Here is a 16,448-nt window from a genome sequence, read left to right as displayed (position 1 = left end):
TTTTAACATATTTTCTTAAAGCAACTAGGACGGTTGTCTCAAAAAAAATATATCTTAGATTCAGAAAAGACCAACAGTGCTCTTCAGATCAGTGCAAAGTCGAGCTCACTGTTTTCCCTGCAATGTTTAGCCGTTTCGTCTCATTCTTTTGTTTGCCTTTTTCTGTAGTTGTTGCTCAATCATACCAGGAAGTAGTCTTGTGTGCAGTCTGTGAAAGCCTTTAACAAACTCTTCTCTCTATGTGTGATGTAATGCTGATATCTAGTGGCCAAAGCAAGGTAAACACATCCACACTGAGAACACCTCTGTGGCATAGAGACCAGGAGTTCAGTTTCAAAGTTAAACACTTCCACAAATGATTGATTTGACTTCAACAGAGCAGATTTTAAAGATCACAAAGTCTGTTTTTATTTCAATTCATAGCATCTGTTATAGTCACTAACACAACCGCATGAAAGAGGTTGATGACTAAGTGACTTCTTTAAAAAGATATATCATGGACGTTAGGAAACCATTACAAATCAATGTTATCTGGTACATATGTTATTCAAGCAAAGACTGAACAATCATCCATAATGCTTCATATAAAACATCTAATAAAAAGACAAAAATAGAAACAAAACTAGAAACATAGTATAAAGGATCTTATTCATGGAAACGTATATTGTTTGATTTAGTAGCTCTTTCTCATTTTCAGTTGAGTATGATATTCTCCCTCACATACTCAATACTTATCTGTATTGTTGTTGTGAAGGCACGTGGTTGTTTACCAATACCAACACTGTTCATGGTTTTGTGACAAGGCTTGCATGTTATCAAAGTTTTTCTATACAAGTTGAATAAAGACATGGTTTATATTAACATCCAAAGAGATTAACAGAACAGTTCCCAGAGCTAAATAACATTCATACCAATAACTAAGATATAACTAAAATAACTGCATATCAGTGCATCCCCAGTCCAGTGATTCACAAAGTAAACAATTCATAATTATCACTACATTGTGGAGCAAAACAGAAACCACTCCAAGAAGTCTAATAACAAGTCAAACAAAAGCACCTTTTTTAAAAGTAACCTTTTGTTGTTGTTAATTTTCTAACCAAAGTATGAAATACAAATATTTAAGTTTAGAACACAAATAATATATCAAATTCAGACAACATTTCAACTGAATATGTAATTTTATTTCGATTAATGACTTCTAAATCTTGTAATTTAAGAATGATTAAGCACTTTTTTCTTTTTCTATAATACATTGGTATACTAGTATTGACCGCTATGCCTATTTTACTATGAACATTTTGTCTGGCATGTTTATGTGTATATACACTGTACTGTATGTACAAATATTGTTGGCAATGCTTCATTTGCATTGCTCAACATGCCGATCTCAAAGATCAGGCGGTTTGATTGACAGTAGGTCTGACGATGATCAGAAGGGCAGCATTATTGCCTCCATCATTATTACAGGGACTTAATATTGGGTAGAGATTCTCAGTGAAGCAGCAGCCAGTAAAGGAGTAGATAAGAGCTGCAGCATCTACGTCATAAAAGGAGACCATACCCTCCTCATAATCCACAAACACCCCCACCTTCTGAGGCTGAGACTTCAGAGAGAGACTGACTGATGGAGAATCAAGAGCTTTGTACTCATTTCCATTTCTCAAACATATAGTCCAGTAACCGTCCTGAGGCCTCATGTTGAACTCTCCCTTCCTGTTGATCGACTCTCTGGCCACTCCTATATTCCATTTAGGCTTCCCTTGAACATGAACCTCGTAGTAAAATCTGCCTGAAGAGAAACTCTGCCTTCCCAAAACAAAATTATAATGAGAAAATCTCTGTAGGTTGTCTGTAAGATTCTTCTTTACATCACCAAGACTCACTTGTTTCCTATCAGGAGACAGGATGAGTTCAGGATGTGCTGTATCAGAATCAAGAGTCACATCCACTGCGTACTTCTGGACCCTCTTCAGCTCAGCCTCACCGAGCAGCTTCTTCATCTCTTTATCAAGGGTCTCCTCCAGCTGGATCAAGGCCCCCTCCACAGCTTTCTCATATGAAGGTACATGGACGTTGATCTTTGTCCAGTCCTTTGTGGGTGGAACAGCTTTCAGTAACGGGAAGCTTCGGAGAACATGGAGGTGGTCTTCTGAGCGTGTGACTTGCCCCACGTCAGTGTTTCTCTTCTTCAGATCTGATATTTCCTGTTCCAGCTCTTTGATGAGGCCTTCAGCCTGTTTCTGTGTTGCTGTCACCTTCTCTCCTATTGTTTTGTAGAGCTCATTCAGGCCTCTCTCAAGCAAATTGTTCAGAGAATTGAAGACCTGAACACCTTCTGATAGCTCCATTTGCGCATTTTCTGTACTTCGCTTTACTGAGTGTTTGATCGCCTCAATCTTTACTCGTCTCTTCTGGATCATGTCCTGAATTTTAGCCTCTGTCTTCACCAGCTCAACCTTCTTGTCTTCATATTCATCTTTCAGAGGAACAAACTCATGCATCTTGTGGTCTAAAGCAGAGCAGAGCAGACAGACAAATGTCTGGTCGGTCTTACAGAACAGCTCCAGAGGTTTATCGTGCTTCGGACACATCCTGTCTTCCAGGTTCTCCACAGGGTCGATCAGCTGATGTCTTTTCAGACCTGACACATTTAAATGAGGCTCCAGGTGAGTCTCACAGTAGGAGGCCAGACACACCAGGCATGACTTCAGGGCCTTCAGTTTGGTTCCAGTGCAAAAGTCACAGGAAACGTTTACTGATGTGAACGATTGTTGCTGTGACCGTTTGCGGTTGGCTTTCTGTTGAGCCGACTGTCTGAACTCACCAACCATCTCAGAAAACAAAGTGTTGACCCTCAAAAAAGGTCTTTTTTCAAAACCCTCATTACACAGGGGACAAATGTATCTGTTATTAGTATCCCAGTGTGCAGTGATGCAGGTTTTGCAGAAGTTGTGTCCACATGGTGTGCTGACTGGATCCCTGAACACATCCAGACAGATGGCGCACCGAAACTGCTCTTCGGATAGCAGGCAGTTGACAGAAGACATGTCTGAGAACAAAAGTCAAAGTATTATTAAAGAAGACATATTATGCAAATTTTAACATTTTATAATTGTATTTTATGCCTCTGCGACATGTCTCCATGCTTTAATGTTCAAAAAGCTCTTTATTTTTCTTATACTGCCTGTGCTGCAGCACCTCTTTTCACCCTCTGTCTGAAACCAGAGTCCAGTCTGCTCTGATTGGTTAGCTGGCTGACTCTGTTGTGATTGGTCAACCGCTTAGAGATGTCCCGCCCCTTAGCCTATCACGCACAATGTGTTGGTGCTCTAGCCAATAGAGATGTGAATGTTACATGTGATGTCACTATGTTCAGGAATCAAACAAATAATGGAGGCGTTGCAGGCAGTGGGGGAGTGTGTGGGAGAGAAACTCCCTCTGGAGGGAACACAGGGTCTTTAACCTTAGCAGACCATTTACATGCACACAAACCTATGACACACTACAGGAAAGGAAAAACCCAAAAGGATATTAGGGCCTCATTTAAATATTTTGTTACACACATATTTCAAGTCAAAGTCAAATCTGTATAACGAATAAAGTATGATTACTGCATTAAAAATAACTTTGTAGGTATTTTTAACTCAACTGAAAAGTTACTTCAACTGATTTACTTCCTGTTTGTTTATAGCTGTACGTGTTGTGTTAATCCTGGGGCCTATACTACGAAGTTGGTTCAACCTAACCTGGATATGTTTGAGTTAGCCGGTTGGCCTAATCCAAAACATACGCGCTCTCGCTAAACGGTCCTACGACGCTGGTTATCAAGTGGATCGCTCAAGCCAGCCGTGTCCTATCTAGTTAGGTGCGCGTTCACATGAAAGGGGTGGTATTTGGAGCATTCGACCAATCACAAACATGGAGAAGCGCACTGACAGCGCAGCGTCATACTTCCTCAATGAAAAGTGAACTTTAATACTAGTCAAATATGAAGAAGTTAAACTTTAAACATCCATGTCTTAAACACTTTATCCAGGATAAAAGCCACATAGCTGCACCTGCAAGGTGAATACAGCTGGCAAAAGAAAAAGTGTTTGAATGCGTACATTAACAGGTTTATGATATCACTGCCCCGTCTAAAACACGTTCTGACTTTAATTACATTTGTCTCGAGTGTTTCGTCAACTTAATGTGCTGCTTAAAATAATACTTCTGCATACAGTATGTGACACTGTGAGTGTTGCACGGCCAGATACGGCTCAAGAAGCTGACTCAGATAAGGAGATATATGATACATTATGATGTGATATGATGTGATATGAATGATAATGGGACACATCGTCTGCACTCAGTGTACTTATGTTGTGGCAGATATTTAAGTAAGCTTTATTAACGCTAATGTTATAATAGTCAGATTGCTCTGAAGATGGGAGGTGATATTCTATTCATTTTCACGTTCACACAGTCGGTGATTTTTGCCGGCCGTCTTTCCTGCAATGGCAGTTTTTCTGTATTTCCTTTCTCCTGTAATATGACTTGATCGCTTTAAACTCCGCACACTGAGCTCTGATTGGTCAGCAGGCAGTGCTTTCACTGAGTTGAGCTCTTAGCCTGCAACCTAACCTGGTCCCGACCAGGTTAGCCGCTAAGCATAAGTTACCATGGAGATCTAGCCTGCTAAAAAGAGAACCAGCTTCGGAGGACCGGAAAGCCGGAGTTTCCCCTGAATTTAGCCGGCTAAGCGAAAATCCTGCTTCGTAGTATACCCCCCTGGTTGTTTAATCTCAGTAAATATTATGAGCTGTACTCACCAGTATTTGAGTAAAGTGCTGAGAAAGAACTGACAAACAGTTTAATCTTCCTTCAGACAGAAAATCCAGAGACGTGTCTCCACTGCAGCTCTGACAAACGATAAGTTTCATTTATGGAAAGTGACGTTACAGCTCTCCTCCCTCCAGTGTTGCTCCTCCTCTTAGAGCAGCTCTGTGTTTCTCCTTCAGGGTTAGTCAGGATTCAAGCTACAGACATCTGGGCACAAGATAGGTTTAACATTTAGAAATACTTTTAACATATTTTCTTAAAGCTACTAGGACGGTTGTCTCAAAAATATATATATCTTAGATTCAGAAAATACCAACAGTGCTCTTCAGATCAGTGCAAAGTCGAGCTCACTGTTTTCCCTGCAATGTTTAGCTGTTTCGTCTCCTTCTTTTGTTTGCCTTTTTCTGTAGTTGTTGCTCAATCATACCAGGAAGTAGTCTTGTGTGCAGTCTGTGAAAGCCTTTAAGAAACTCTTCTCTCTATGTGTGATGTAATGCTGATATCTAGTGGCCAAAGCAAGGTAAACACATCCACACCAGAGTCCTGCACGGGTCTGATTTTCAAGACCCGCTCCCGCCCCGCACCCGCGACGTGCAATACCGAACCCGCCCCGCTACCCGCACATATTGCCAATTAGTTCCGCAACCCGACCCGACCCGTCGGCACAAGATCCGCAACCCGACCCGAACCCGCATAGCCTATGAACAGTGAAAACGTGCAATTATTAACACACACAGTTTCATATTTGTCTCAGAAAGCGTGGGATGTTGGTTATTTCCTCCATCTAGGATGACACCAGAAGCCTCCCAGACGTTGGATTTCGCTCTTGAGGAAGTGTTATTGAAAATGCTGTATCCTCCGCAAGAGAGCTTCAGCTGAGCCATTTCGAATGTGGCGCGCACAGCAGCAGATTGATGCGCTGCAGAGGTTATGATTATGCGCGGTCCCGCGGGGGAGAGGTCTGAGGATTTTAAACATTAAACTAATGTATTATTATTTTAATATATTTATTATGCAATACCCGCGACCCGACCCGCATCATCTTTGTTTTACCCAGAACCGAACCCGGAAAAAAGCGTTTGAAAAAATACCACCCCGCGAATCACCTTTTTTGCGGGTCACCCATCGGGTACCCGCGGGTACCCGACCCGATGCAGGACTCTGATCCACACTGAGAACACCTCTGTGGCATAGAGACCAGAGGCCTGTACTACGAAGCAGGATCTTCGCTTAGCCGGCTAACTTCAGGGAAAACTCCGGCTTTCCGGTCCTACGACGCTGGTTCTCTTTTTAGCGGGCTAGATCTCCATGGTGACTTATCCTGGAACCTAGTCTGTGCTCCGAAGTAGGATAGGTTCCAGGATAAGAGATCAACTCAGCGAAAGCACCACGCCTGCTGACCAATCAGAGCTCAGTGTGCGGAGGAAATACAGTTTAAACTGCCGTTGCAGGAAAGACGGCCGGCCAAAATCACCGACTGTGTGAACGTGAAAATGAATAGAACATCACCTCCCATCTTCAGAGCAATCTGACTATTATAACTATTATAGCCTACTATTAGGCTATGTTAAGAAAGCTTAATTAAATATCTGCCACAACATAAGTAACCGGATCAAAGTAACATTACGTTGCCTACAGTCCGCGGCACTGTGAGTGCAGAAGTCGATGTGTCCCATTATCATTCATATCACATCACATCATAATGTATCATATATTTCCTTATCTGAGTCAGCTGAGCCGTATCTGGCCGTGCAACACTCACAGTGTCACAGACTGTATGCATAAGTATTATTTTAAGCAACACATTAAGTTGACGAAACACTCGAGACAAATGTAATTAAAGTCAGATCCACTCGTGTCTTGGACGGGGCAGTGATATCATAAACCTGTTAATGTACGCATTCAAACACTTTTTCTTTTACCAGCTGTATTCACCTTGCAGGTGCAGCTATGTGGCTTTTATCCTGGATAAAGTGTTTAAGTCATGGATGTTTAAAGTTTAACTTCTTCATATGTCTAATATTATAGTTGACTTTTCATTCAGGAAGTATGACGCTGCGCTGTCAGTGCGCTTCTCCATGTTTGTGATTGGTCGAATGCTCCAAATACCACCCCTTTTATGTGAACGCGCACCTAACTAGATAGGACACGGCTGGTTTGAGCGATCCACTTGATAACCAGCGTCGTAGTACAGTTTAGCAACAGCGCGTATGTTTTGGATTAGGCCAACCGGCTAACTCAAACATATCCAGGTTAGGAAAATCCAGCTACGTAGTGCAGGCCTCAGGAGTTCAGTTTCAAAGTAAAACACCACAAATGATTTATTTGTACTTCACCAGAGTAGATTTTAAAGATCACAAAGTCTGTTTTTATTTCAATTCATAGCATCTGTTATAGTCACTAACACAACCGCATGAAAGAGGTTGATGACTAAGTGACTTCTTTAAAGAAATATATCATGGACGTTAGGAAACCAATACAAATCAATGTTATCTGGTACATATGTTATTCAAGCAAAGACTGAACAATCATCCATAATACTTCATATAAAACAAAAATAGAAACAAAACTAAAAACATAGTATAAAGGATCTTATTCATGAAAACGTATATTGTTTTATTTAGTAGCTCTCTCATTTTCAGTTGAGTATGATATTCTCCCTCACATACTCAATACTTACCTTTATTGTTGTTGTGAAGGCACGTGGTTGTTTACCAATACCAACACTTTTCATGGTTTTGTGACAAGGCTTGCATGTTATCAAAGTTTTTATATAAAAGTTGAATAAAGACATGGCGTATATTAACATCCAAAGAGATTAACAGAACAGTTCCCAGAGCTAAATAACATTCATACCAATAACTAAGATCCAACTAAAATAACTGCATATCAGTGCATCCCCAGTCCAGTGATTCACAAAGTAAACCATTCGTAATTATCACTACATTGTTGAGCAAAACAGAAACCACTCCAAGAAGTCTTACAACTAAAAACAAATTCACAGTTTTAACAGTAAGAAAAAACCTAACATGTTATGGCACACAGTTAAAATAGAAAGCTCATAAAAAAAATGATAAATAACTTTTATCATTTTTTCAGTAAAAAAAGAATTGGTTTTCATCCAGTTATTAGTCATACTCATAAAACATAACAAATATAAAAATAAAAACTCCCATTATCCTGTCAGGAGAGATGTTTAAGCAGAAAAATGCTCAGCAGGATATTAGAGATGGCAGTGGGAAAGCCATAAAGAAAAGTAGCGTCATGCTACTATGAGGCTGAATATGTTACAAAAGTTATCACTCAATGCTGTGACAAAAGAGTTCAGCTTTACATTCAAAAGTTTGGATTGGAGCTGAAGTTTAAAAAGATCAGACGGTCAGAGTTTAGAGACAGCCTCCCCTGCAGCAGTGAGTAGAGACATGGACTTTGTTGCAATCAGCCTCGATAACAAGCTGCTTCCTAATAACTCGCTCTCATCTCGCCAGACACGTCACCGGCTGAGATAAAAGAGAAAACCTCAAAATGATCATGGATGACTCTATATTCACCTCCGACTCATAACTTGCTTTTCATCAAAAGCTCCAAGTGTGTGTGTGTGTGTGTGTGTGTGTGTGTTGTTAGAGATTTAAAGGGATATCTGGTCCGCTTTTCAAATCTCTGCGCGTCCCTATCAAGCTGGTTAATACAGGAAGGAATCCAGAGCTACCAAGTAAACCGTTAATCTACTTTAATGATAATATGACAATGCAATACAATCATTACAATACAAATTCAATACAGTTAATCTTTGGGATCCCGAATTTACCTGCACGTGAGCCAGCCAGAGGAAAGAAGCTGAACACCGCGTGTGTGTCTGTTTATACTCTTTGACAATGGGAGGAGTTATCAGATCCTCCCATTTGGAGCTCATTGATTGGCCGCCCAAATATCACAGACACCTCAAATCTTAGGTTTCCCCAATCACTGTAGCAAGATCTAAGGTGAATGCAAATCAAGACATGCTCTCACCTTCCCCCATCTTCCTTTGTCCTCAAAAACACATGTCAACAGGCCCCAAATCCAGCTCACAGTTTTACCCAAATTATTCCCATTTTAAGCTTATCCATAGTTTGCTAACATGAATAAATACAAATATTTCACTACAAATCCCCCTTTTTATCTCCTTCTCCAGAGATAAACTTAGACAAGGCATTTTGAAATATACCCACTGTCATTCTTTTCTACTGTGTCCGTCCCCCAAACATTGTGTAAATCCATCCGAAGCTGGTATTTAGAGTACTTGAAAACTTCATGGAGACAGAACACCACTTTCCATGGCAGTGAAGGAACCATGAGGGGGCAGCTGAGTGCTAGAATCATCAGCCCCCCCCCCCCTCGGTGGAATAGCCCACAAGGACAGCTAATAGGGAGGGGGAGATGCGGCTTTCTCTTCACGGGTGGAACTGATCAGAGAGAAGTAGACTCCTCTGCTGCCTCGACAAGTCCCCTGTGCCGTCCTGGCTTGCCGTGTCTTTGTCCCCCCGATCCGCTGACAGCAGCTTCTGGGCTGCCTGCTAGAGAGATGTCTATGTCGTCTTCTTCTTCTTCTTCTTCTTCTTCTTCTTCTTCTTCTTCTTCTTCTTCTTCTTCTTCTTCCTCTTCCTCTTCCTCTTCCTCCTCCTCCTCCTCCTCCTCCTCCTCCTCCTCCTCCTCCTCCTCCTCCTCCTCCTCCTCCTCCTCCTCCTCCTCCTCTTCCTCCTCCTCCTCCTCCTCCTCCTCCTCCTCCGGCCCGCTGATGATGCCTCCCGGGTCGTCTGCTGTAAGGATGTCTCCAGGGTCCTGCTCCTCCAGTCCGCTGCTTCCGAGTAGTCCACGTCTGCCAGGGCCACGTCCGTCCTGATGTCGTCCCCTGGTCCTAGCAGGTGGTTTCCCCGCCGCACACTGGCTCCCGTGGTACGAGCTGTCCCCCTTTTCTCCCAGGCAGACGGCATAAGAGGTCCGCTGGGTCACTCGGTCGGGGTCGGAGAGCCTGGGGTTGAGCCACTTTGTCCTGATGACTTTCAGCCAGACGAACTCTGCTGTGTCGGCCTCGTGCTTCTCGGGTCCCCCTTTTGGCGCCAGCAACCTGTGTGGAGAAATCCACAAGCCTACGCTCAGCTGTTTTGACCCACTTGGAGCCTGTTGGTGGGGTGTCTTGAAACAACAGCCATCTGTGAACAGGTTTTCCAAATTAATTGTAGACCTCCTATCTGCCAGTGCAGCTTCAGAATCTTAATACTTGGATTTTGCCAACTAAATAAGAACCCCAACATCTTTAGGTAAACTAAATAACATATTTCAATAGCTCTGAATTTCTGACAAGCATCCGTGTTTATTTTTAAATGAAATCCTATTTAAAATCCAAATCTAATATGAACTGCTAATGTTTCTGGTAAAGAAACACACTAATGTTATGGATTCAAAAACAACCAAAATCACGATACTAACAAAGTGAATGATTTCCTGGTGATTCTGCTTCTACCTGTCAGTGCTTAGATATTCTCACGCTAAAAAAATGAATACAGAATTCCAACAAACTGTCATCAAATGTCTTTCCATTATAAATTTAGATGAAATGTATATCCCCATAATGACCTAAACAATAAAGTCTATGGCTTTTACTTCTTTACCAGGCTAGTTACAGGATGTTGTCTAAATTAAATTCTGTCTCAATACACTACTATGTTTTAGCTTTAATGTAATATGTTCTTTCTACATTTCAAACCTCAGTTACTCTAATGTCTGTTAAACTATTACAAAATTGTTTCATTATCACAGGTCAACTTCTTGAATTACATCTCTCACAGTAGCCCCTTGGCCACTGCTTCTGCATTACCTGTTATAATTCAAATCAATATTTAGAAACATCTCAACATTAATCAAACAGTATCTTATCCCCAGATATGGAGCAGGTTAATTACATTCAATGCTCAGTTTGAACATCTGGGTTGGGGCGGAAGGTTTCTGTCAATCCTTAAAAGAAAAATTTAAATTGTGAATATCACAGCCATGTTGACATTTATACCTTATACTCACTCCCCCTTTTTACACATGAAATCATGTGTAACAAAACCCTGTAATGGGAGGGGAACAAAAACTGTCAGGTAATTGGTTAGGGACATAACGAACATTATTTACAATTTGACATCATTATCATTATTTCCACAGTAAACACTTCAGTGAAAAGAAGTGTTCCTCTCCGTCCTTCAGGCCTAAAAGAAACAGAATCTTCAGATTTTAGTTTTACATTTGCAAACCGCCAACTCATGTGAGAGGAAAATATCACATGTGCGGTTGCCCCTTTTTGTGGAATTTTTAGGAAACCTCTCGTTTCCCTTGGAGCTCCAAAATAATATGTTAGTCCAAAAACATGCTTGGTTAGTTATTGTTTTAGAATCATGCAGTTACACTGATCACATGCCGGCATTCATTCACACTCACACTGTCTGGTTGTCATGTCAAGTTTGGTCAGCTTCACCCCAGAGTCAGTCATCCACAGTGCCTTGTCAAGTTACACTGTCGGTCAGGGTCAAAGGTCAGTTGGTCTCCGTCTTTTTTGGCCATGTGTCGTGCTCTGCAGAGACTTTGACATTTCAGCATAGGCCAGTATCCTTTGTCTACAAAAATATGTATATATGGAGCGCCATCATTTATTAATTCACGATTTCTAACTTTTCATTGGGACTTCTGCCTCCCACCTTTCCTGAAACTTGGTACAAAACTCACTTCCTTCGAGTACTACCACTACTGCAATCCATTTACACCTAATTAGTATTAAAATGTCTAATGATCTATTTCAGAAACTTGTGTACATAACTATTATCATGAGTCAAAACATTACTAGGATCTGTGTCGCTCTGCATTTCATAGCTCATTATAATTCTGGTCTACTTAAAAAACAATGATAAACTCTTTAGCAGTGTGTGGAACCTTGGGTGTCCGAACATGCAACAATTACTCCCTCCTTTATCAAGGATGGTAATAATTATGCCACAATGGTGAAATCAACACTTTAGATTGGAATTTTATATGTGGCTTGGCACCAGCTCCCCCTTTAACATTATTAATACAAATAAAGATTTGTCTTATAGAGCGGTTCCTAAAACTATCCTTTTAATGGTGATCAATATTGTAACCAATGAGATCGCTACTTTATTCACACGTGAATAAAAATGTCTTAAAGAATGATTTGTTAACATGATGAAAATATTGAAGAATATGGTTCTACTCTGTCAGTGTGTTTTAGGATGATTATCATTTTACGTTAATAGTTTCCTCTTTACTGCTATTTTTAATTTACCAATTGATTAATAAATCTTTCTGTCTTTACGTATTTATGAAGTTAATTCAAGTTATTTAAATGTGCGTTTCGTGAATAAGTGTGTTTATGTGTAACTCACTCATTCCCGTTCTCCTTTTCTCCTCCCCTGGTTTTCTCAAGCCGTGACCCCGGCCTCCTCACTTCTAATCGACCATGCCAACTCCTCTGATTCTGTCTTCTCTTCAGTCCATCAGCTGTTGAATCCATCCACTGTAACTTTTTTAGGCAGCCATTGGCCCAGTTACATCTGCAGCCCCATCATGCCACTGTTGTTGCACTCCTCCTTTACAGTCTCTCTGCTGTTTTTATGGAGGGCGGATTCTGCTCTCATGTCCTGTCTGAGGGGCTGATGAGAGTATCTCTCTGTATGTCAGCATGCTGTTTGGTTCTGGATGCCACAGGTGAAGACAGTTCTGGCTGCAGTCTTGATGTAGTCTTGTTGTTGTTGTTGGTTCAGCTCTAGTTCTCTGTCTGTACGATGGAGAAGGAGGAGTCTCCTGTTGGGTTAGGTCTTTTGTCTGCTTGGAGGGTCGGGATCGAAGCCTTTCTAACTCAGAGGGGGAGTCCAGGTCTCGGGACACCTTCTAGCACACTGATGTTAAATAAATCCAACCCTTTCCACTCTGTCCCTTTCTAATCATACTATCTGTCTTAGTTGTTAAATGCCATCTAAACAACATAATTAATGTGTACTAATGATATTACAAAAACTCACTCCAAAAATTGTTTCATCCATTGTTACATATTTACCCAACACAACTCTGAAATACTTACATGTTTCCAGAATCACATATTCCACACACTACGAAAAAAACATCCCCATATTTTCTCTCATTTTAAATCCCACTGTTACTTCGAACAATAGTAAACCTGCAGAGCACACCAATCGGATCACAGTAATGAAATTTGAATCAAGTGTAGGCCCATGTCTACTTTCTGCAAACAGTTCGAGTGTAAAATGTGTTTTTCACAATGTATTTACAGATTCTTGAGTTTACTCATCTCCTGGTGCTGTCGTTGTCAATTCCTTATTGTTTTGTACCAGTTTTCCAAAATCAGTTCGAACTGCCGTGCCGTTTCTGGAAAGGTGGCGGTACGGCTACACAATGTGTAAGAAGGTGCCAACATGTTCCTTTTATAACTTTGCTTTTATTTCTCTGACTTAATTAATATGTGTTCACTTGTATTAATATACTGGGCTATTGTCGTTGTTACCATTAACGTGCTTCCCGTCTTCAATACCGGCCAGCAATGTAATGAAAAATGTCAAGGGTGTGCTACCCCCTTTCAGCCACTAGATGGCAGCAGAAAAATGTCAAGGGTGTGATTCCCCCTTTCAGCCACTAGATGGCAGCAGCAGAAGTTTACAGACAAAGGGAAACGCTCTCCCTCGATTTAACATATAACTGACCTCTGGCTTTTAGCTTTCAGCCTTGGTCTGTTATTTAACCCCAGTTTTAAACGGCGACCCGATCTAAAATATCGTGTTTCCAGGTTTTGTCGTGCAGGAATCAAACCTCGCAACCAAACAAACTGCACCGTCTCCACGCCACTCAGGAATAAACTACCTGCAGATCCGCGCCAAACTGCTCTATTTACGTTACGCAGGACTTTCCGTCTACCTGGCGATCAACGTTCACGTTTTGTATATAACTTTCCTAACATAGTAAAATATGCATTGTATATTCCATTTAAACTTTCTGGTCGTCTGGATTCTTCCTCAGCTTCGTTATATCTGGCACGTCCGGGTCACCACTTGTTAGAGATTTAAAGGGATATCTGGTCCGCTTTTCAAATCTCTGCGCGTCCCTATCAAGCTGGTTAATACAGGAAGGAATCCAGAGCTACCAAGTAAACCGTTAATCTACTTTAATGATAATATGACAATGCAATACAATCAATACAGTACAAATTCAATACAGTTAATCTTTGGGATCCCGAATTTACCTGCACGTGAGCCAGCCAGAGGAAAGAAGCTGAACACCGCGTGTGTGTCTGTTTATACTCTTTGACAATGGGAGGAGTTATCAGATCCTCCCATTTGGAGCTCATTGATTGGCCGCCCAAATATCACAGACACCTCAAATCTTAGGTTTCCCCAATCACTGTAGCAAGATCTAAGGTGAATGCAAATCAAGACATGCTCTCACCTTCCCCCATCTTCCTTTGTCCTCAAAAACACATGTCAACAGGCCCCAAATCCAGCTCACAGTTTTACCCAAATTATTCCCATTTTAAGCTTATCCATAGTTTGCTAACATGAATAAATACAAATATTTCACTACAGTGTGTGTGTGTGTGTGTGTGTGTGTGTGTGTGTGTGTGTGTGTGTGTGTGTGTGTGTGTGTGTGTGTGTGTGTGTGTGTGTGTGTGTGTGTGTGTGTGTGTGGGTGTGTGTGTGTGTGTGTGTGTGTGTGTGTGTGTGTGTGTGTGTGTGTGTTATGGGGCTATTTAACATAGGATGAAGGAATATAGCCATCTTCTCCACTGGCTCTAAGTACTCTCATCCATCCGTCTCCTTTATCCTCCTCCATTACACTCAACAGCTCACCCTCTGTAATGGAAATGGTGCCTTCGCTGTTGTCTGCACACACACAATGAAGACATGTTTAAAAGCTTGAGATGAAATCCATTTATGAGTGAGTGAAGTGGATGAATATGACAACTCACCTTGAAAAGTGTACAGAGCCGTGCACTGGCCATCAGGAGTTTCTACGTCATCAAACTCTAAGATATTCTGAGGCTGTTGAGCTGCTGCACCCCTGGAAATGTCCAAGAACAAAAATTAAGAAATGTTATTCGGTATATCTAAACATTGACATTTAAAACAATTGTTCAATATGTTGAGAAATGATTTGATTTGCTTTCCTGCTTAGAGTTAGATGAAAAGACTGATACCGCTCTCCTCCAATATCTGTTAAGTAAATATAAAGCTACATCCAGCAGCTGGGCAAGCTTAGCTTAGCATAAAGATTGGAAACATGGGGGAACAGCAGGGTCATTACCAGTGCTCCATGTTATTTATATAAAATGGTAAGAGTTATCAATTCAAAATGCAAATGAATGAAGTGAGATGTATGTTTTCAAGTTTGAATGGCAAATATCAGTTTAGCAACTGTAGCGATAGCAGCGTCTAAGGCAGGGGTGGGGAACCTCCGGCCCCCGGGCCGTATACGGCCCGCGAGACCATTTGGTACGGCCCTCGAGGTAATTTATAAACACACGCAAAAAAAGAAAAAAAAATTAAAGAAATCTAGACCGCAAACAAAATTAAACAAGCGAGTGCCTGTTTTTCCTGGCCAAGGTCAGGGTCCTTGAACACAACACGAGCCTAACGTGTCATCACGTGGTATATGTCTCGTCTGACAGGGGTGCAGTTCTGACGGAGAGCACCAGAACGCCGCTTCGGGCCGGCACTTCAGAAATGTCAGTACCGATAAGGAGCCACATGTCACATGCTGCAGATTCTGCGTGGCTGTGTCTTTAGTTGTAAGCCCAGTGGCGATCTGCTCATCTGTCACACTGATCATACAGTCAATACCTTTGTTGTTATTAGCATCTGGTTAGCTCGCTATGCTAACGAATATATAAGAAGCTTTTTCTACAACCAGTGAGGTGAAGGCACATCTTTATATGATCATTATAGTTATAAAAAAAAATAAGAGAATAAAGTAAACAGGTATAAAATACTATATGTCATATTGTTATTAATAAACAAGAATACAGTTTGAACGGAGAGTGATTTGTAAAATATCCATAAAGAAAAAGAAAATCTGCTTCCAGTTCTGTTTCATCTGGTATTGAGAGATGTTTCCATAGATCTCCTAATGCTGCTCTCAAAGTGCACCAGATTGATGCTTTAACTTAAACTTTAAAAACAAATCTTCCCGGGGGAGCAGGCCCCCGGACCCCCCTAGAGGAGGTTAGGTCCCCCCCTAGAGGAGGTTAGGTCCCCCCCCTAGAGGAGGTTAGGACCCCCCTAGAGGAGGTTAGGTCCCCCCTAGAGGAGGTTAGGACCCCCCTAGAGGAGGTTAGGTCCCCCCCCACTTAAATCATGTTCACATGGATAGGAAACTAAATACATTTGCACACATCTTGTGTCCATATCTTTCTGTTTGGGTGGTCACGCCACACCGTGCACGTGCATGAGTGAGTCATGGTGAGATATCTGGATTCAGAGGTTGCGTTTTCTTTGCACAGCATGAAAGAAAGGTGAAATGAGTGGGCTGTGATTTTAGTATTTTTAAGCAGAGGTCAATAATTTGTACGGCCCTCGGAGGAT

At 41.4% G+C, this 16,448-nt stretch overlaps 1 protein-coding gene across 1 annotated transcript; it reads right to left on the bottom strand.

Annotated features, from left to right (window-relative positions):
• Positions 1-379: 379 nt before the first annotated feature.
• On the bottom strand, positions 380-5,241 carry LOC117553404 (E3 ubiquitin-protein ligase TRIM21-like). Its single transcript, XM_034227304.1, has 2 exons — positions 4,815-5,241; positions 380-3,052 (listed from the first exon to the last, which is right to left on the bottom strand). The coding sequence occupies exon 2, from the start codon at positions 3,048-3,050 to the stop codon at positions 1,398-1,400; it is 1,653 nt and encodes a 550-aa protein (XP_034083195.1). The 5' UTR covers positions 3,051-3,052; positions 4,815-5,241; the 3' UTR covers positions 380-1,397.
• Between the last annotated feature and the right edge of the window lie 11,207 nt (positions 5,242-16,448).

This window comes from Gymnodraco acuticeps, unplaced genomic scaffold (genome assembly GCF_902827175.1).
Source record: "Gymnodraco acuticeps unplaced genomic scaffold, fGymAcu1.1, whole genome shotgun sequence".
In the NCBI taxonomy this organism is placed as follows: Eukaryota; Metazoa; Chordata; class Actinopteri; order Perciformes; family Bathydraconidae; genus Gymnodraco; species Gymnodraco acuticeps.
The sequence above is the reverse complement of the archived record's forward strand: the minus strand, read 5'-3'. Positions and strand labels throughout refer to the sequence as shown.

Bases quoted from the DNA above. Each gene is read 5' to 3' on its own strand.
- LOC117553404 (XM_034227304.1), bottom strand. From the start codon at position 3,050: ATGTCTTCTGTCAACTGCCTGCTATCCGAAGAGCAGTTTCGGTGCGCC.